Source organism: Dermochelys coriacea, chromosome 6, assembly GCF_009764565.3.
Source record: "Dermochelys coriacea isolate rDerCor1 chromosome 6, rDerCor1.pri.v4, whole genome shotgun sequence".
NCBI classification, from domain to species: domain Eukaryota; kingdom Metazoa; phylum Chordata; order Testudines; family Dermochelyidae; genus Dermochelys; species Dermochelys coriacea.
Genome location: NC_050073.1, coordinates 59,712,243 through 59,733,970, shown reverse-complemented (window position 1 = coordinate 59,733,970; position 21,728 = coordinate 59,712,243). Strand labels below are relative to the sequence as shown.

At 41.2% G+C, this 21,728-nt stretch overlaps 1 protein-coding gene across 2 annotated transcripts in view; it reads left to right on the top strand.

The window, feature by feature from the left end:
* Positions 1 to 21,728, top strand: part of DCAF5 (DDB1 and CUL4 associated factor 5) — a 106,784-nt gene that overhangs the window by 28,000 nt on the left and 57,056 nt on the right. For both annotated transcript variants that reach the window (XM_038404474.2, XM_043517463.1), the window contains exon 5: positions 5,707 to 5,836. In XM_038404474.2, coding sequence (XP_038260402.1) covers positions 5,707 to 5,836 — 130 coding nt within the window. The remainder of the gene's footprint in view (positions 1 to 5,706; positions 5,837 to 21,728) is intronic.

The following is a 21,728-nucleotide window of genomic DNA, read 5'->3' as shown; positions in this document are numbered from 1 at the left end:
CCCACAGCTTTTCTGAACCCCACTGTTTGTGTGCTACAACAGAAATTCTCGGGTAGCTATGATGTCCAGTGGTGGTACATTCTGTAGTACAGAAAGAGAACCTGGAACTGGCCAGCATCCTTCTTCGAAGCTTGTCTGTCTCTCTATTCAAACACAAATATAAAATAGTCTGTGACGTGTATGCTGAGTGCTCTACCTATACAGCTTGGTTAGTGGTGAAATCTAACATTTTCGTTCCAGGCTTGGTTCAGTTTTCAAGCTGCTTTTGTATGTTGCCGAAAGGAGTGGAAAAAGTGAGGTTTGATTAAAATATTTCTACTGCATTTTGGGTTTTGCAAAATGAGGGTTGTCAAGTGATTAAAAAAAAAATAATCTTGATTAATCTTGCTGTTTAATAGTAACAGAATACCATGTTTTTGGATGTTTTCAATTACAACACAATACAAAATATACAGTGCTCACTTTATATTTTTATCACAAATATTTGCGTTGTAAAAAACAAAAGAAATAGTGGGGTTTTTTTTCTAATACAAGTACTGTAGTGCAGACTCTTTATCATGAAAGTTGAACTTACAAATGTAGAATTATGTACAAAAAAATAACTGCATTCAAAAATAAAACTATGCTTTAGAGCCTAAAAGCCCACACAGTCCTACTTCAGCCAATCACTCAGACCAACAAGTTTGGGTACAATTTGCAGGAGATAATGCTGCCTGCTTCTTGTTTACAAGGTCACCTGAAAGTGAGAACAGGTTCGTATGCCACTGTTGAAGCCAGCATCTCAAGATATTTACGTGCCAGATGCTCTAAAGATTCACATGTCCCTTCATGCTTCAACCACCATTCCAGAGGACATGCATCCATGCTGATAATGGGTTTGCTTGATAACTATCCAAAGAAAAGTGGACTGACACATGTTCATTTTCATCATCTGAGTCAGATGCCACCAGCAGAAAGTAAATGAGTTCCTTTCTTTTCCCTTTTTGGTGGTTTGGGTCCTGTAGTTTCCACATCAGAATGTTGTTCTTTTAAGACTTCTCAAAGCATGCTCCACACCTTGTCCCTCTCAGATTCTGGACGGTATTTCAGATTCTTAAACCACGGGTTGAGTGCTGTAGCTGTTTTTAAAAAAAAAAAATCTCACATTGCTACCTTCTTTGCTTTTTGTCAAATCTGCAGTAGAAGTTTTCTTAAAATGAACATGTGCTGGGTCATCATCCGAGACTGCTATAACATGAAATATATGGCAGAATGTGGGTAAAACAGAACAGGAGACATAGAATTCTCCCCTCAGTCACAAATTTAATTAACGCATTATTATTATTTTTTTTTAATGAGCATCAGCATGGAAGTATGTCCTCTGGAATGGTGGCCAAAGAATAAAGGAGCATACAAATGCTTAGCATACCTGGAACATAAATACAAAAGAAACAGGCAACAATATCTTCCATAAATGTAAACAAACTTGTTTGTCTCAGCGATTGGCTGAACAAGAAGTAGGACTGAGTGGACTTTGTTTTGTGTTTGAGTGCAGTTATGTAACAAAAAAAATATACATTCGTAAGTTACACTTTCACAATAAAGAGATTGCACTACAGTATTTGTATGAAGTGAATTGAAAAATACTATTGTTTTTACAGTGAAAATATTTATAATAAAAATAGTGATCACTTTTATACTTTGTATTGTGTTGTAATAGAAATCAATATATTTGAAAATGTAGAAAAACATCCAAAAATATTTAAGACATTTCAATTGGTATTGTATTATTTAACAATGTGATTAAAACTGCGATTAATATTTTTAATGGCGATTAATTTTTTTATGAGTTAACTGCGATTGACAGCCCTGTGCAAAACTTTTTTTTTAAATCCTCAGTTTTTGAACGAAACTACTTGATAGTGTAAGTACACAATTAGGTTTATTAAAATAAACCATATTGAGTGAACACTTAACTAAACAGGTAGGTCTCTGAATAAGTGGGTTTTTTGTTTTGTTTTGTGGTTTTGTTTTGTTTTTTTTTCTTAAACCAACCAAACAAAAAACAACAACAAAACCCACCTTCTTTTAATGTCTCTTTCTGAGCAGTTAGATTGTAAAGCCTTGGGAAAACTACCTGTTTCTGACTACAGGTGTTAGCAACAGGTAGAGCTGAGCACAGTTTAACTGCAAATGTGCAAAAGACGAAACTGTATTTAGCATCCTATGGCTAATCTCAGGTTTAACTAAGGCTTCTGAAATCATTCGTACTTGCAATTAAACCAGATTTGTCACTGCTTCAGCTGTACCTGTTACTGACGCTCATTTAAGAAATGGCCTTGTAACCAACGAGGAGCAGGATTGCACTCAATACATTTGAGATTTTTCTGGGGCAGCCTCTTAAGAGGTAGGTTGATAAGGATGGCCTTTTGTCCAAGGGTTATTGGGTTTCACTATAAAATCTGCATGTTTTCTAGTAATTAAATAGAAACAAACATGTATGGAGGCTCCTGTTGAGCATTTAAGTCCCAAGCCTTCAATCCATTTTGCTACAAGACGTAGTGCTCATCACTATAAATAATTTCAGTGACTTCAGTGGGACTATTTGTGGTAGTGAGCACTATGCCTACGAGTAAATGTATGCAGGATCAAAATCCTGGCAAACTCCTTTAAAATATCAAATCTCATATAAGCCGCTATTAAATATTCTATTTTAACTAACAGTGATAGAGTGGAATTCAGTTCCCCCTATCCCTCAATCGCTTGCATAGCCTTTCCATTTAAAAACTTTTCTCAAGTTTTGGAAGGGATGGTATTGAAATTGTCTTGTAAGAAACAAACCTTTTCGTATTGCTATGTGTGAGAGCTACAAGTGTGAAATAAGGCAGAAGAGAACATTAACCAAATTAAATCCCTTATTCATTAAATTGACTAATTTTGGATGGTATCTGTTTTTAATTAAACAAGTTGTCAGACTTGTAAGTTAGGAGAAAAGTTACCTTTCAAAGTACAGTACTGTAGTGTGTCTTTAATGCAGGTGAAACTCCAGCGATTTAGTTACAGTAACTCGGTCAAGTGAATATTTACTAAATAAAAAAACACTTCATTTGGCAATCTGTCACTGTTCCAGTATCTCCATTCACTGAATGGGGTCTGTTTCTTGGTGAGGGCTGCCATTTTAATGATACAGCATTTATGTCCCAGCAGGAACCCAACTTGATGATGTAAACTGGAAGGATCAGCTTTACCATTAGTCTGCTTTTGAAACTGCCTGTTGACTACAGCCAGCCTTAGTGCTTTTGGGTGGGCTTGCCAAACAAATGTTAGCTCCTCTTTTTCTCTGTCAACGTAATTCTGATCACACCACTACTCATAGGACAGTCTTGGGTACTCCAAATTTTAACTGTAAAAGTGGGAGGGAGAAATGTAGACCTGCTGCTCGTGTTGGGGCCCATGCCTAGCTGTCACTAGGTCAGTGCATTTTAAGGGACAACTCTCTAGACCTCCACTTTAGGAGCTGTTAGGCCTTCAGTCACTGGAGGGTTGTGTGTGCCTTCCAATACATTTTAAGCACTTGTAATAGCTTTTCATAAACTTTAATCACCAGAACAGCACTATAAAATAGAAACATTTCCCTGTCTGCAAAATTGAGATCAGTTGGGGGCTGAGATTTGACCAAAGGCAGTCTCTATTAAAACACCGGGTCCCTTTATCTATCCTGTGCTCGGTGAATTTTCCTTCTATTCGCCTTTTCTCCTTCATAGCAAGAGGTCACACTAGCTGTTCTGTGGAGGTACTTGGCTCAGCTGCAGGCATTTGACACGTGCCATCAATGGCAGCCATTGACCCCTCTCGGGCTGCAAATTGGTTAAAAGTATTCCTAAAAAGAAAGTAAATTTCATGAGCACCAAAAACCAGTCCTGGGTAGTTATAGGGTAGCCTGAATAATGGGATCATTTGGGAGGAAATCACAGGGATAAACTGATCACTAGGTTTGAGAAGTTATGATGTCCAGGCGATCTCTCTAATCAATAGGTCCTTGAAACTTCTTTTTAAAAAGAAAAACCACCCCCCCCCCTCGAAAATTGCCCTGATATATTTATAGATCTCCAAAATGTTGGATGCTTGCAATTGTGGGTCAGTCAGTTTTTTAAAACAACTTCTATTTCCAGTGATTTCTAATGGTAGAGTAGCTCCTCTTCAAACTGGATAGCAGATCCTCATGTTTCTTTTAAATGCCTCTCTGCTTAGAGGCCTCAAACTGGATAGGTGCCACACTTGTAGTAGCACTATACAGACACTTAAGGAAAAGGTCCTTGCTCTGTAGAGCTGAGTCAAAAAAAGTGGCAGAAAAGCATATAATATAGAAGTAGAAGAATGGAGATGATGGCAGGCACATGTCTCATTAGATGCATGTCTTTCTCTTTAAAAAGTTACGTACTTTTATTTGATTTTATTTTGTTGTTCTGTATATAAGACTTGAAGGTAGTTTGTTAGTTATTACAAAAATATGTATAAGTAATTAGAGTCCTCTTGTATTACCATGGAGTCCTAGTGACACTACTTCTGCTGGGTAGTACGAACTTTTGCCAACACTTTCAAACTTGAGTGCTTAATGTTAAAAACCCAATACAAGTGATCTGACTTTTGGAGTTGCTGAGACTCTTTAGTGCTGATTTTTAACAAGAGTTGTGCCCATATTCAGCCAGGGCTGATTGCGATCACCACAGAACATAAAATCGATGGAACTAATTTTTTCATGTCCACTGAATAAAAAACTGATGCAGATTATGCTATTGGAAGCTTAAACCTACTTAACCAAGTAATTTACCTACATGTGATGTTACATATACCAGATATATTTCCTCTGAACTTCAGCACAAGTCTGTGAATCACAAAACTATTGAATAACACTTAGAATAAAAGTAAGTGACCAAAGCCAGTGGTTCTCTGACACTGACACTGATCTTTAGAGCATTTGTGATCTGCAGAATATGAGCTAGTGACTTGTGGAGAGATGGTTTCTCACATGGTTTTGACTCTTCCCCCTTGTTTCTAGCTGCCAAGTTTCATTAAGTAATGTTACTTTTCCATGTAAGCAAGTACTGCAGCTGCCTTGTATGAATGGGGAGGGCTCCATTAAATTTATTCCTTCAGTAAATATGTGGTTTGCACTATGAAACTTTGAGAACCTCTAATTTTAAGAACCCACTGACTAAGGAATTCATTCCTCTGATCAGCTTTTACCTTCCCTCTTAATGAGATTGATATTTTGTATCTGTATAATGTCATGGCCTTAAACTCTTCTAAGCTTCTATGTGGAGAATTTTCTTAAAGTCCCATATATGGGATTTTTCCACACTGGGGAAAGATGATATATGTGGGTAGATTTCAAAACATCAGTTACGTTGTTTGGAATGGTTTCAGAGTAGCAGCCGTGTTCTGTATTCTCAAAAAGAAAAGGAGTACTTGTGGCACCTTAGAGACTAACAAATTTATTTGAGCATAAGCTTTCATAAATTTTAGTCTCTACGGTGCCACAAGTACTCCTTTTTATTGTTTGGAATGTGTTTAACTTAAGAATCTGCAGGGAAATGTCTCTACCGTTTCCATATAGTGATCTGAAAATACATAGTGAGTTGCAAAATCATTGCATCAGAACAATTGCATGCACTGTTTGTTTGTTCTTGTGTCTGAAATCTTCATTTTTTTTTTTTTTTTCAACAGAGCCCTTCTGCTTGGCAAACTACCCATCAGCCTTTCATAGTGTGATGTTTAATCCAGTAGAACCCAGATTACTGGCTACTGCCAACTCTAAAGAGGGAGTAGGACTCTGGGATATTCGCAAACCACAGAGGTAAGAGCTGGCTATCTTTATTCTTGTAGAGTATTATGTTGTCTAATCTTCTTTTCGTAGGTGCTGGCATGCCATTCAACTAGCTTTGGCCCCACTGTGGGGTGATGAAAAAGGACCTGAATGAGAGGCAAAATTAAAAAAAAAAAAAAAAAAAAAAAAATTGGGAGTGTGAAGTTTTGCAATAATGGAGGATTAATTTTTTCAATGTATATAATAGAACTTTGATTTTATATGAAAACTCCTTTTATTCATAATGTGGCTTCATCTCCCCAGGAGTTTTGGAAAGCTGCAAGACTCACCAGGCTATTATCACTGCGTCTTAACTTTTCACCCAGCACTGATGCACTGAAATACTAGTAGAGTGTGCAACCTTAGTGGAAGCTAGCCTTTTTTGAGTAACAGGAGAAAAAGCCATCAGTCTTCAAAGTCTGTGCCTTGGGTGAGCTGACCAGCAGCAACTCTGTTACCCAAGAGTTTTAGATATTCAAAAAGTCCTATGGATACCAGACTTCCATTGTCTCATTCAACTTCATTATTCTGCATTTCTGGCAAAAATGTACAATTTAAAAATGAGAGTAAGATTACAGTATGAGGGGAGATATAGTTCCTTTTTAAGTGAACACATCCCTAATGTGCAACATCTGAATGTGGTATGTGCACTTAGGCTTTTTCTGTTGGAGCTGCTTTTTTGGGAAGGAATGTTCTTCTTTCTCCCTTTTTACAAATTTAACTTAATTTTCTCTTGATTAGCATAGTCTGTGAATTCTTTTGAGCAGTTCAATTTAATGTACAAAATTTCCCTTTTTGTGGAAATACGCAAATGTCATTACAGTGAGAGTAAAGAAAATTGGCACGTGCAGATAAATGAAAAGAGAGAATTCCAAGACAATGAATTTACAGTGATTTACACTGCCCATAGTCCCAGATTTACAATTTTACTCTGACAACAGCACACTTTTTTGTATTTGTTACTTTATCCACTGGTAGGGCAGACCAATCTTCATCTAATGGAGTTAGATTAGGACTGGCTTTTATAGAAAACTCATTTAAACATGTTAAGACAGTGGTTCTCAAAGCCGGTCTGCCGCTTGTTCAGGGAAAGCCCTTGGCAGGCCGGACCGGTTTGTTTACCTGCCGCATCCGCAGGTTCAGCTGGTTGCAGCTCCCACTGGCCTGCTGTGTACTCGGTTTACATTCCAAGGTTGCAGTGCACTATTTTTGTGTAGACAAGCCCTAAATAATTACTAACAGTTTAATTGTAAAATTCTGTGTCCCGCTTTGACTGATACAGTCAGTTTCCCAGCTCAGTTTTTTTTCCTTTGTCAATACTATGTTTATCTTTTTACAAGCAAAAAAAATATTTTAATCTGTGCTCTTTGTTTCTGGCTCACCTCTATCTGTGGTAATAAAGCTTTCATGGTTGCAACTCAGGGCTTGTCTACTTAGGGAAATTTACTGGCATAACTCTACTGCTATAACTCTCAATATGGACACTCTTATTGTAGAATGAGTTCCTTTTTCCAGTTTAATTTATGTCATGGCACAGCTCTCTATTCCAGAATAAGTGTCCACATGGGGAGTTGTAGCAGTATAGTTATGCCAGAAAATTGCCCCATATAGATAAGCCCTTATTTACCAAACTCCTAGATGAGCCATAATAGAGTGAAATGTGCTCTCCCAAATAGATGGATGGGCTGTGCTGGGCTAACATGACTAGAAAGTAGCAAAAATTGTCGTTAAAGGCAGTAGAAATGATCTTGAATAAATATATGTAAGATAGTACGTGCATAAAATGGTACCAACTTTTTTCTGGCCGTAATAGCACTCTCTTGCTGACCAGTTTATACTTTTGTTACCACATTTTAGACCTTTATTTCCATCCTGACAGGTCTCTGGGTTGGTCTCTAAGTAGTCAGTAGTGGTTTTTTTTCCCTCAGAGCCTGCTGCTTCTGTCACCGACTTGCAGAATAACTAAGATCTCCAATCTTAAGACACTGTTCTGCCCCATTGCTTAGCCTTAGTAATATGTAACTTGCTGCAGAATGGAGAGTTCGAGGGCAGGGGGTGGCAGAGAAGGGAGGAATAACCAACTTTGCCTTTATTTCAGAGGCCACTACTTTAATCCATACTTGTATAGCTTTGTTCTTGCTGATACCTAAAATTGTCACCTTAAAAAGAGTTACCAATCAGAGTATGTTCTGTCTTTTGGCTGCTATTTATATTGTTCTGGATTTAACAGGTTTATTTTTGAACAAAATAATAAACTTTGCAGGGAGAAGTTGAATCTCAGACGCATGAAATCCTCATTTAGGGCAAGATTCTGCATCTCTTACTCAAGAAAAAGTCCCATAATTGACTTCAGTGAGTTTTTTCACTGTCTAAGGGCTGCAGGATTAGGCCGCTGAGGCCTTGACTGGACTGGAATATGTTGGCAAAGTAGTGTGTAGACAAGGTAGTCTGCCTTTAGAACAAAGGTGGGCAAACTGTGGCCCCTGGGACAGTCCTGCCCGGGCCTTGAGCTCCCAGCCAGGGAGGCTAGTCCCCAGCCCCTCCCCCACTGCCTCAACTCGCCATGCCGCCAGCGTGGGAGGGAGCTGCACTGGGGGAGCAGGGGAGAGCAGGAAGGGAGGCTCACCTGCAGCCACAAGGGAGCAGGCGGGCGGCGCAGGTGGCGAGAGCGTGGTAAACGCAGGCGGAGGACTCGGGAGGAACAGCAGGTAGCCATGCAGCTGTCTGGAGAGAAGCGGTACTTTGAAGGGGAAACCACTGCTTCTCTGTGGCTGCGCAGCTGCCCCCGTTCCTCCTGAGTCCTCCGCCCATGTTCGCAGGGCAGCATTCTGAAAAGGGCTTTAAAGGGGGGCCTGTCAGGGGACGGGGGTGTGGATAGGGGTCGGGGCAGTCAGGGAGCAGGGAGGGTTGGATAGGGGGTGGGGACTATTCAGACTGAGCTGTCATAAGGCTTTTTTGCCAGTAGATGGTGTCTAGAATCCATATTGTGTACCCAAAAAACATGTTTGTGTGTGTCTTGAAAATTCTTTGCTTTCAAGAATGAAGTTTATTGTACAGAACTGCCTGGGGTAAGTAAATAAGGCAGATTACATGTTTTCTCCTTTTGGACATGTCTAATTACACAGTATTTTTAAGTTCTCAAGTTTTCCGCCTTTTTTTAAAGCCTGGAACCTATTAAAGGATATACTGTCTCTTTCTCCATCTCAGTTCTCTCCCTTTAGCAAAGTCAGATGAGGTTTATTCTTACCTATGTCAACTAATCTGGAAATCACTTGAGATCAGAGTGGATTTAGGCGCCTCTTGTTTTTGGCCATCTTCCACTTTTGAAATGGTCGGCAAACAAAACATTCCCATGAACTCCCTTTAGTGCTTTCTGACTGCTGTTCATGATGAGGATGGTGTGTTTGCACCCCTATGCCTCGTTCTTGAAGGGTGAAGGTGTTAAATCCTGTCCAGGTACAAGTGTCTTGTTTGGTTGAGTGAAAGGGGGAGAAACTGAATAGTTTCCTTAGGGGATTGGTAGTGAGATACGGAACTCCTCACCTATAAGAGACTGGTTCAAATCCAACTAAGGTTTGTAGTGACCAAAAGTTACCATCTGATGGCTGTACTATGACTTCTAGCTCTTGTCACATAAGCCAGTCTGCTTTCAAGTAGGTGGATGTCCAGGTTAAGACAGGCTTCAGAGTAGCAGCCGTGTTAGTCTGTATTCGCAAAAAGAAAACGAGTACTTGTGGCACCTTAGAGACTAACAAATTTATTAGAGCATAAGCTTTAGTGAGCTACAGCTCACTTCATTGGATGCATCCGATGAAGTGAGCTGTAGCTCACAAAAGCTTATGCTCTAATAAATTTGTTAGTCTCTAAGGTGCCACAAGTACTCGTTTTCTTTTTTCAGGTTAAGACAGTAGCTTTCACCATCACTTTAAAAACAAAACAAGCAACTCGTAAAATCAAATCAGCTCTTAGTTGCCTTGTAGAACTTCTTCTTTCCTCAGATAAGAGAATAGTCCTCCAATATATATTGCCCCTTCAGATAAGAAAGCTATTTGCATAAATTGTCTAAAATTTTTAACTGAGCCTAAGATGCACTACTATTAATACAGAATTTACTAAAACTAAGAGGTCTGACTTAATGAATCTCATCCACATTAGCATCTTGATTTGGAGCCTGGTCTTACTGACTCTCTCATACTCCAAGCCCAGGAAGCAAGTTCCAGCCCTGAAGGTAGGGATTGCCTTCCCATCAATTAAAGAGCAGATCCTTTGGACTTGAAGAATGTTCCTTCCTGTCTGAATGTACTGGAAAGGTGGGGGCTATCATGTGGAAAACGTAAAATGGGGTAAAATTCAGTGTGTCTTTGGGACCCCAGTAAAGTCAAAAAGAAGGCATTTCTCTCCCTGTCTCCCCAAAGCAAGTACTGAAAGGTGGCTTTGTAGCTCAGAGCAGAACAGCTTGTAAAGAAGCCTCTGCAGTCACAGAATGGACTCATCCTAACTGTATTAGTGGGAGCAAGGAGAATATAATAGTCTCCTTGACCCACTTAACCCCTTGCTATTACAAGCCATTGGATTTCAGTGAACTGGCACACATGGCATTAGACTGTAGATATGCACCTTTGCAGGTATCATTTGTACATACTAAGATTGTTTTGGGAAGACCTCACTGTGTCATACCAACAGTCAGGATGTTAACATGTCAAGGTGTTCCTGCTGTGAATGAAGCGAAAGACTTTGGCAGTTGTGCATGTGAGATACATTGGGTTAATACAGGTTGGTTCTTTAACGAGCTTGCCAGAAAAGCACTATTTGAGGCAGGCTTTGGTTGGTTGTCTGCAAGCTTTCACAATGGTACATGTATAACATAATTGCCATCTCCAAGTGTTGAGCAAAAGCACCACCAAATGAAATGGATGGGAACTTCAGGTGGCCTGCACCACTGAAAATCCAACCCTTAACTCCTGATTGGTTTTTCATATTACCTCAGTCCTGTCCGCCTGTGTGGGTGTGAGCTAATGGAAACTTGAAGAGTTAACTTCCGCAATGCTGGGTCCAATGTAAGGCCTCTGCACTCTGCTACGCAGTGTGACATTTTACCCCTCCCACCTGGCAAATAAGTCTACTATGGAACCATTGTTTTGAATCCCATCCGTTGTGTGAGATTTAAGAATAATTCTGATTCCTAAAGAAAAAACGTAGTCTGGGCTGTACGGACTGACTGTACTAACTAAAGCCAGAGTGCTGCTTATGCTTGGGCTGGTAACTGGCCCACTTTGCAGTCTGACTGCAGGCCAACCCACTGAAGTGCTAATCTCTGCTTACTGCAGTACTGAGATACATGGGATTTGGTCACAGAAGTCCTAATGGCTCACATGAGTGCATATGGCAACAGTGTGTGGGCACAGTAACTTGAGTGTGGCTTTACAGTGTTGCTGCTCACACCTGGGCTAGGATAACTTGGGTTCCGATCACTTGAGTTAACTATGCAGTCTGTGTCCATTAGTAACAAGCTTCTGTGTTTTAAGCGCTGTGCTGCTGCACCCCCTTCCCACTGAAGTGTGTGTTCTCAAACTCCCAGTAGAGTCTGGCTTGCTCCAGACCATAGTCTTTGGAACCCAAGACTGAGATTTGTAGCAGCCTGAGCTCTGCTGCAGGTCAGAGGGTCCAGAGCTGAGAAGAAATAGGCATGGCTGGTACTGCTGAAGTGTTACTGTGGTAAACTGTTTTAGTTGCCCAAAAAGAGAATGGCACTATATGCTTGTAGTTCTGTCACTTCCCCCCACCTCCATTCCTTCACATTTATATGGGCTCTGAGCTAGGAGACAATTTGTGGACACTAAAAAAAAAAAAAAAAAAAAAAAATCTTACCAGGTGCTGATAACTGGTGTCATCAGTGGTTGCAGGGGTGTACTGAAAACTAATCTAAAATATAGACAGGACCAAACAACTTTCAACACACCTTCAGAAATTGTGGTTGGACCTCACTCCTAACAGGTTCTTCTTATTCTTCTATGTAGGAGTGCGAGGGAGAAGAGGCAAGGCTGCTTTTTAGTTTGAATCATCTTCTACTCTAATTTTTTTTTTTTTCTTTTTTGCAGAGAGGAAAGGGTGACAAGGGAGTGGAATAGGGGTAGTGGCCCATCTCCAAAGTGAAACTTTGGAGGATTCTGACAGTTTTTTGAGTTGAATGACTTCTTATTAGTAACAAAACCTGTCAATATTATCTAAAAAAGAAAAGGAGTACCGGTGGCACCTTAGAGACTAACAAATTGATTAGAGCATAAGCTTTCGTGAGCTACAGCTCACTTCATCGGATGCATTTGGTGGAAAAAACAGAGGAGAGATTTATATACACACACACAGAGAACATGAAACAATGGGTTTATCATACACACTGTAAGGAGAGTGATCACTTAAGATAAGCCATCACCAGCAGCAGGGGGGGGAAAGGAGGAAAACCTTTCATGGTGACAAGCAAGGTAGGCTAATTCCAGCAGTTTACAAGAATATCAGAGGAACAGTGGGGGGTGGGGTGGGGGGGAGAAATACCATGGGGAAATAGTTTTACTTTGTGTAATGACTCATCCACTCCCAGTCTCTATTCAAGCCTAAGTTAATTGTATCCAGTTTGCAAATTAATTCCAATTCAGCAGTCTCTCGTTGGAGTCTGTTTTTGAAGCTTTTTTGTTGAAGAATAGCCACTCTAAGATCTGTGATCGAGTGACCAGAGAGATTGAAGTGTTCTCCAACTGGTTTTTGAATGTTATAATTCTTGACGTCTGATTTGTGTCCATTCATTCTTTTACGTAGAGACTGTCCAGTTTGGCCAATGTACATGGCAGAGGGGCATTGCTGGCACATGATGGCATATATCACATTGGTAGATGCGCAGGTGAACGAGCCTCTGATAGTGTGGCTGATGTGATTAGGCCCTATGATGGTATCCCCTGAATAGATATGTGGACAGAGTTGGCAACGGGCTTTGTTGCAAGGATAGTTCCTGGGTTAGTGGTTCTGTTGTGTGGTGTGTGGTTGCTGGTGAGTATTTGCTTCAGATTGGGGGGCTGTCTGTAAGCAAGGACTGGTCTGTCTCCCAAGATCTGTGAGAGTGATGGCTCGTCCTTCAGGATAGGTTGTAGATCCTTGATGATGCGTTGGAGAGGTTTTAGTTGGGGGCTGAAGGTGATGGCTAGTGGCGTTCTGTTGTTTTCTTTGTTGGGCCTGTCCTGTAGTAGGTGACTTCTGGGTACTCTTCTGGCTCTGTCAATCTGTTTCTTCACTTCAGCAGGTGGGTATTGTAGTTGTAGGAATGCATGATAGAGATCTTGTAGGTGTTTGTCTCTGTCTGAGGGGTTGGAGCAAATGCGGTTATATCGTAGCGCTTGGCTGTAGACAATGGATCGAGTGGTATGATCTGGATGAAAGCTAGAGGCATGTAGGTAGGAATAGCGGTCAGTAGGTTTCCGATATAGGGTGGTGGTTATGTGACCATCGCTTATTAGCACTGTAGTGTCCAGGAAGTGGATCTCTTGTGTGGACTGGTCCAGGGTGAGGTTGATGGTGGGATGGAAATTGTTGAAATCATGGTGGAATTCCTCAAGAGCTTCTTTTCCATGGGTCCAGATGATGAAGATGTCATCAATGTAGCGCAAGTAGAGTAGGGGCATTAGGGGACGAGAGCTGAGGAAGCGTTGTTCTAAGTCAGCCATAAAAATGTTGGCATACTGTGGGGCCATGCGGGTACCCATCGCAGTGCCGCTGATTTGAAGGTATACATTGTCACCAAATGTGAAATAGTTATGGGTCAGGACAAAGTCACGAAGTTCAGCCACCAGGTTAGCCGTGACAGTAACTACGGCTGTAGTTAGCAAACTACAGCATTTGCTCAAGAAACTCCCTGAAAAAGCACAAGAACAAATCCGCACAGACACACCCCTGGAGCCCCGACCTGGGGTATTCTATCTGCTACCCAAGATCCATAAACCTGGAAATCCTGGACGTCCCATCATCTCAGGCATTGGCACCCTGACAGCAGGATTGTCTGGCTATGTAGACTCCCTCCTCAGGCCCTTCGTTACCAGCACTCCCAGCTATCTTCGAGACACCACCGATTTCCTGAGGAAACTACAGTCCATTGGTGATCTTCCTAAAAACACCATCCTAGCCAATATGGATGTAGAAGCCCTCTACACCAACATTCCACACAAAGATGGACTACAAGCCGTCAGGAACAGTATCCCCGATACTGTCACGGCTAACCTGGTGGCTGAACTTTGTGACTTTGTCCTGACCCATAACTATTTCACATTTGGTGACAATGTATACCTTCAAATCAGCGGCACTGCGATGGGTACCCGCATGGCCCCACAGTATGCCAACATTTTTATGGCTGACTTAGAACAACGCTTCCTCAGCTCTCGTCCCCTAATGCCCCTACTCTACTTGCGCTACATTGATGACATCTTCATCATCTGGACCCATGGAAAAGAAGCTCTTGAGGAATTCCACCATGATTTCAACAATTTCCATCCCACCATCAACCTCACCCTGGACCAGTCCACACAAGAGATCCACTGCCTGGACACTACGGTGCTAATAAGCGATGGTCACATAACCACCACCCTATATCGGAAACCTACTGACCGCTATTCCTACCTACATGCCTCTAGCTTTCATCCAGATCATACCACTCGATCCATTGTCTACAGCCAAGCGCTACGATATAACCGCATTTGCTCCAACCCCTCAGACAGAGACAAACACCTACAAGATCTCTATCATGCATTCCTACAACTACAATACCCACCTGCTGAAGTGAAGAAACAGATTGACAGAGCCAGAAGAGTACCCAGAAGTCACCTACTACAGGACAGGCCCAACAAAGAAAACAACAGAACACCACTAGCCATCACCTTCAGCCCCCAACTAAAACCTCTCCAACGCATCATCAAGGATCTACAACCTATCCTGAAGGACGAGCCATCACTTTCACAGATCTTGGGAGACAGGCCAGTCCTTGCTTACAGACAACAGCCCCCCAATCTGAAGCAAATACTCACCAGCAACCACACAACAGAACCACTAACCCAGGAACCTATCCTTGCAACAAAGCCCGTTGCCAACTCTGTCCACATATCTATTCAGGGGATACCATCATAGGGCCTAATCACATCAGCCACACTATCAGAGGCTCGTTCACCTGCGCATCTACCAATGTGATATATGCCATCATGTGCCAGCAATGCCCCTCTGCCATGTACATTGGCCAAACTGGACAGTCTCTACGCAAAAGAATGAATGGACACAAATCAGACGTCAAGAATTATAACATTCAAAAACCAGTTGGAGAACACTTCAATCTCTCTGGTCACTCGATCACAGACCTAAGAGTGGCTATACTTCAACAAAAAAGCTTCAAAAACAGACTCCAAGGAGAGACTGCTGAATTGGAATTAATTTGCAAACTGGATACAATGAACTTAGGCTTGAATAGAGACTGGGAATGGATGAGTCATTACACAAAGTAAAACTATTTCCCCATGGTATTTCTCCCTCCCACCCCACCCCCCACTGTTCCTCTGATATTCTTCAGAGTAGCAGCCGTGTTAGTCTGTATTCGCAAAAAGAAAAGGAGTACTTGTGGCACCTTAGAGACTAACAAATTTATTAGAGCATAAGCTTTCGTGAGCTACAGCTCACTTCATCGGATGCATTTGGTGGAAAAAACAGAGGAGAGATTTATATACACACACACACACACACACACAGAGAACATGAAACAATGGGTTTATCATACACACTGTAAGGAGAGTGATCACTTAAGATAAGCCATCACCAACAGCAGGGGGGGGAAGGAGGAAAACCTTTCATGGTGACAAGCAGGTAGGCTAATTCCAGCAGTTAACAAGAATATCACCCCACCCCCCACTGTTCCTCTGATATTCTTGTTAACTGCTGGAATTAGCCTACCTGCTTGTCACCATGAAAGGTTTTCCTCCTTCCCCCCCCTGCTGTTGGTGATGGCTTATCTTAAGTGATCACTCTCCTTACAGTGTGTATGATAAACCCATTGTTTCATGTTTTCTGTGTGTGTGTATATAAATCTCTCCTCTGTTTTTTTTCCACCAAATGCATCCGATGAAGTGAGCTGTAGCTCACGAAAGCTTATGCTCTAATAAATTTGTTAGTCTCTAAGGTGCCACCGGTACTCCTTTCCTTTTTGCGAATACAGACTAACACGGCTGCTACTCTGAAAACTATTATCTAAGGATCTCAAAGCTTTTTATAAATATTAAGACTTGCTCAGTGTCCATGTGAGAGAGGTAAGTGTATCAAAATGAATATTTCTAATACTTAGATAAATTAGGGGATCCAGGTATACATATATAGAACATAATGCCAAAGTAGTCTGGAAAAACGAACTCTTCAGTCTGAGAGAAGAACATAGAACATAGAATATCAGGGTTGGAAGGGACCTCAGAAGATCATCTAGTCCAACCCGCTGCTCAAAGAGAAGCTATACACATGTTAAATTAACTTTATTCACAAGGGGTTGTTTGTGGATCCCCTTGCAAGAGAGCTGCTAGCCTTTTAGGGAGAAGGAGCTCTAAAAGGAAGTTACTGATTGTGTTCATCAAAGTTATTGATGCAAGCAAGCAATCTGTGATCTCTCAATTGCAACTAGGAAGGCAATTTCTTTTTGGCTGGCTATTGGAAGCATAATTAAACAAGGTACAATTAAAAAAAAAACCCACCCTGTTCATAGGTAAAAGTATGACCTCCATGTCTGTGTGTAATGAGGGTATTTAACACCTGCAGAACAAAGACTAAATCACTCATAAAAACACAGGCCATGAGCCAAGCAAGAGGGAAGGGGGGAACAATAGAGCTATTCACTGGCATAGGGGTGTGTCCTAAGATGGATATAGTGCACTTGCTAGATATACTACTTCCTTAGACAAGGCATTGCATTGTGATAGCTGTGAAATGGCACCTTTGTGTCTCAGCCTTGTCTCAAAGGGCAAATGACTTGTCCATTTATAAGGGGTTTATTTTCCTTTGTCTTTGAAACTCAGGGTGAATTGTTCATGAACTTGTTTGTTTTTAGTTACGTGTTTTGACAGTTCTCAAGGTGCCCAAGACTGAGAGTCACCTTGTTACCCCTGTGCCTCCAGCGAGGGGGAGACTTGTGTGTGCTTAACTGTGTCAGCTCCCTGATTCCTCCAGCCTGTTAGCCACCCAAACAATCTTGTCTGGGCTATGCCAGCCCTTACTTTGCATTGCAGATTAACAGTAGGTGCTCTCTGGTCCCTGAGGCCCTTTGAAGCATTCCCCTGCAGTGTTCAGTCGCTTATCCATCGAATGCTCTTAGTAATGCCAGATATGCTGTCCCTAAGGGAACAGTACACACCAGCTTGCATGATTCAACTCAGGATCAATACCTTGTATAATACCACAGCACTGAGATATATCTATAGTGAAAACAAGAATAAGTTTCTTATCAAGATTCAAGAGAGAGTAAGTTAAGGATAATGGAAGCAGAAGGGTTACATGTAAAACAAAATACACAATTTCTGGAGACTAGTCTAAATGTAACAAGCTAACCTCTTGTCTAGAGTAGGCTTATCTCCCCAATGCTTTTTGCAGCATTTCCAGCCGAGGCTGGTTTTGATCCCGTTTTCATGAGTGTAAACAGTGTTAATTTACTTCATAGATGCAAGATAATGGGGTGCTTTCCTTGTCCCTCAGCTAGTCCAGTAAACCTTTTGAAGTGTACACCCAGATAAGACTCCTCCCCCCGCTGTTCAGGTCTTCCTGATAAATTGCACAATCCTTCATCTGCATGAAGGTGACTGTGAATGAGACTACACTCAATTTACATTTCAACAGATAGATGGGTAAACATATCTGGTCTGGCAAGAAACCAGTTTTTCACTTTTGCCTGGAATTAACACTTTGATGCAAACTATAAGAACACATTTCCAGGATCTAGTAGCAATACATACATGTTACAATGATGGTCATAATCAGCGTTACACCAGCTTTTAGTATAAACCTCACACGATATTCTTTATGGATAAATACCTTGGAAGTGGTGTGTTATGGGTTGTGAGTTTCAAGTCTGTTAGGAACTGCTGTTACAGAATAGTAAACCCTTTGCAGCTGGTACCCAATGGGCCTCTGTGTCACATGTAGGCGGTGGTGTAAAAGGAGTGGAGTGATCTACTGCAATGTAGATATTACTGTACTGTAATGCATCCGATGAAGTGAGCTGTAACTCACGAAAGCTTATGCTCTAATAAATTTGTTAGTCTCTAAGGTGCCACAAGTACTCCTTTCCTACTGCTTTGATTACATGTTTCTCTTGTGCACATTCATTTCTCATGTGCTTGAGGAAAGTGGCAGAGGGATGGGCTGAGTAAGGATTACCTGAGTAAGATGTGTTTGGGAAGGAAAGCAAAGCGCATGCTCATAAGAAAAGGGATGCACTCTGTGACCACATAATAATTGGCTCTTCTCCTTTTATTTCTCTTACTAGTGCCAAATCAGTCCCGCACCAATGGTAGTGACCTGTGCTAGGAATATCTTTTGTGAAAGGGTACCTATAACACTTTCAGCAGTTGTATATTAACTCCTGCTTTGATTCCAGAATAGTGTTGACAGTGAATAGGTGCAAGGCCTTTGAAATGTATGACCTTTCCAGCGTACATATTTTCCTGTCTTGGTTCAGTACTACTCAGCTTCATTTTATATAGCAGCTTTCATGAAAACTACATCACAAAATCCTTTATGGAATAGTCAATAAATGGAAGCATGAAAAGATATGTAGAGAGATAGTTTGTTTGTTTTTTTGTTTCTTCCCCCGAGAATAAAAGTAACTTCCCATAACAGACCGGGAGTTGGAAACCCTGACTTCTGTTTTCAACTCTGTCATGTTGTCAGCTGGACAAATCTCTCTATCTTAGTTTGCCCATTTATAGGGAAGCATGTGATGCTTAACTGGCTGGTTGTAAATCCCTGCTTTGAGACTCCCTCTAATGGAAGGACTAATATAACAGCAAAACACTGCCCCCATAATCAGATTGATTTATTCTTTCTATCACCTGTTACTTAAATAAGTTGTGATTACTTTTGATGCCAAAGAAGTGTGTGGCTGCACTTTCTTTCATTTACTTAGCAGGATCAGTCCTGGTGTGTGTGTACTAGTGTCCAGCATCATGATAGTCTTGCAGTCTGACTCTGGCACAACTGCTAAAGTAAAGTAATAGTAAACAGATTCACTTTTCAAGTGCAGCAGTTTTTAATTCATAATGAATTACCTTTCCAGACAAACATTGCTTTCCCTGGCAGCTGTGTACCTTGCTTTTTACTGATGTTAAATCAGCTTCATTTCAGAAACAATAATTTTGTGCCTTGGTTTTTGTCTGAAGGTCACCTTCCTATGGCATATCTGGTGTCTCATCAGTCTGGTTATCTGGTGGAATCTGCTGTTGTTTGTTTTTACTTTTGAATCCTGCTTACATGTGTTCCCTTCACATACCATCACCTTACCATACAACTGCTACTTTTGACCAATTTAAATAATAAAATCCTAAATCGGAGAATTTAGAGATGGAAGAGGTCTATTAGGTGATTCAGACCATTCCCTGTGGTCATAGCAAGATTGTTTGTTTTTTAAATTCTCCACTTGGCTTTTTAAATCAAACAAAAGGTCTTCTGTTTCTGTTGAAAAACCATTTTACAGTCTGGTAGATCTCGCTGCTTATTTAGATTTACAGCGGCTCTTAGAGGACCTAAGCAGGGATCAGGGCTCCATTCTGCTAGGTGCTATACAGATATGTCCTGAAAATGATTCAGAGGTTGATGGGTCCAGAGCTCTCTGGGACAGGTTTATGAGGAGACTCAACAGGTGGATGAAACAAGCAAATGGAGAGGGGATGGAAGGAGCATTAGTTAACAGTAAAATAAGCATGATTTTGCAAAATCAGCAGTAATCTTGACTCAGCTGCCTAGTTGTTGTCATCTGGCTGTGTTCTGTAGGCATAATGGTGGAGGTGAGTTTGAAGGAGGGGTTTGAAGAAATAACTTTTTTTTTTTTTTAATGCTTTCCCCTTCACCCTTCCTCCCCTAAGCCCAAAAGTCTGTAGCTTTATCTATGAATAAAGGACAAAATGGAAGAAGGCACAAAGATGTATGTGAAAGAAGTGAACTGTCTAGAAAGGCTGAATTCATTGGCAGGGCAAAGGCAACATTCAATGGCCAAATTAGATAGGGCAGATCTAACCAGGGCCATCCCTATCAATATGCAAAGTACGCAGCTACATAGGGCATCAGGAAATTTTGGGGCACCAAATTTCCTGGTGCCCTACGCAGCTGTGTGCTGCTCCAGCCCCTGCTCCGCTGCAGCCCTACCCCCACTCCCCTGAGGACTGCAGCAAGGGTTGACCCTGCCCTGCACTCACCAGGCAGCAGGAAGTGGAGCAACCCAGCCCCAACCAGCTCCACTCTGCCAGCTCACGCTGGGAGGCGGGGGGAAAACCACCCCTCAAGTCTACTCTTGCTCCCCCCCATGGATGCTGGCCTCGCCCTCCCACCCCCACAGGGCAGGGGGCTGCGTAGGGCATCAAAATGGCTAGGAACGGCCCTGGATCTAACCCAGAGAAATACTTCCTGATATTTACCCAGTTTTACCAACTCTTACAAGTTTATCATAAGTCTTGTGATTATTTTAAAGTCCCAGCTCCTGAAGTCAATTATTTTTGTTTTGTTTTGTTGAAGGTTTTTTTAGTCTTGGTTGGGGAGGAAAAACTTGAAAATGAGACTTAAATGAACCCTACAAGAACCAGAAAGCAAACCCTCCCCCCCCCACTCCCTCAGATTTTATCAATATAAAATTTAACCTCATGATTTTTAAACATATTTTGTTTTTGGTGGGGGGAGGGCAGCACGTGTTTTTGTTTTGTTTTTTTTAAATGTTTGAGATTGGCAGTACTGTTTACCCTAAATTTCTCCACGCTTTATCCAGTATAGGAGGATGTAGTATATTGTGCTTATGTGGGGTTAATTTTCATATGGGAAGACAGACCTGGAAGCTTAATTTTGCCCAAACTTGTTTTTTCAGTCTCCTAACAAAGACTCCCAATTTCCTATGAAGGATTCTGGGTAGTGTCGTCCTACAGGAATTATCTGTACAAAGTATTGATATGATTAGAAATATTAAAGGGCCTTCAGAACATTGTGCACATACTATTAAATTATATTAGAATGCTTAGGAACATCTTGTGTAGATTGATTAATTTTACTGTATGCGCTGCTGGGCTATTTTCACCTCCCTTTTTTATGTTTCACGGGCATTAAGAGACCTCAGAATTCAGTAGGGGGAATACCAAAGTAACCAACCTCAGTAGCTTAACTTCAAAAAGGGGAACTACACAAAAATGAGGAAGCTCGTTAAACAGAAATTTAAAAGGAACAGTCACGAGTGAAATACTTGCAAGCTGCATAGAAATTGCTTAAAAACACTGTAGTAGAGGCTCAAACTAAATGTATACCCCAAATTTTAAAAAGTCCAAAAAATGCTACCATGGCTAAACACAGTAAGAGGCAGTTAGACAAAAAGACATACATTAAAAATAGGAAGTCAAATCCTACTGAGGAAAATAGAAAGTAGCATAAACTCTGCCAAGTTAAGTGTACAGGTATAATTAGGCAGGCCAAAAAAGAATTTGAAGAGCAACTAGCAAAAGACTCAAAAATTAAGTACATCATAAGCAGGAAGCCTGCCAATCAGTGGGGTCCCTGGAGGTTTGAAGTACTTAAGGAGCACTCAAGGAAGATAAGGCCCTTTACGGAGAAGATAAATGAATTCTTTGCATTGCTGTTC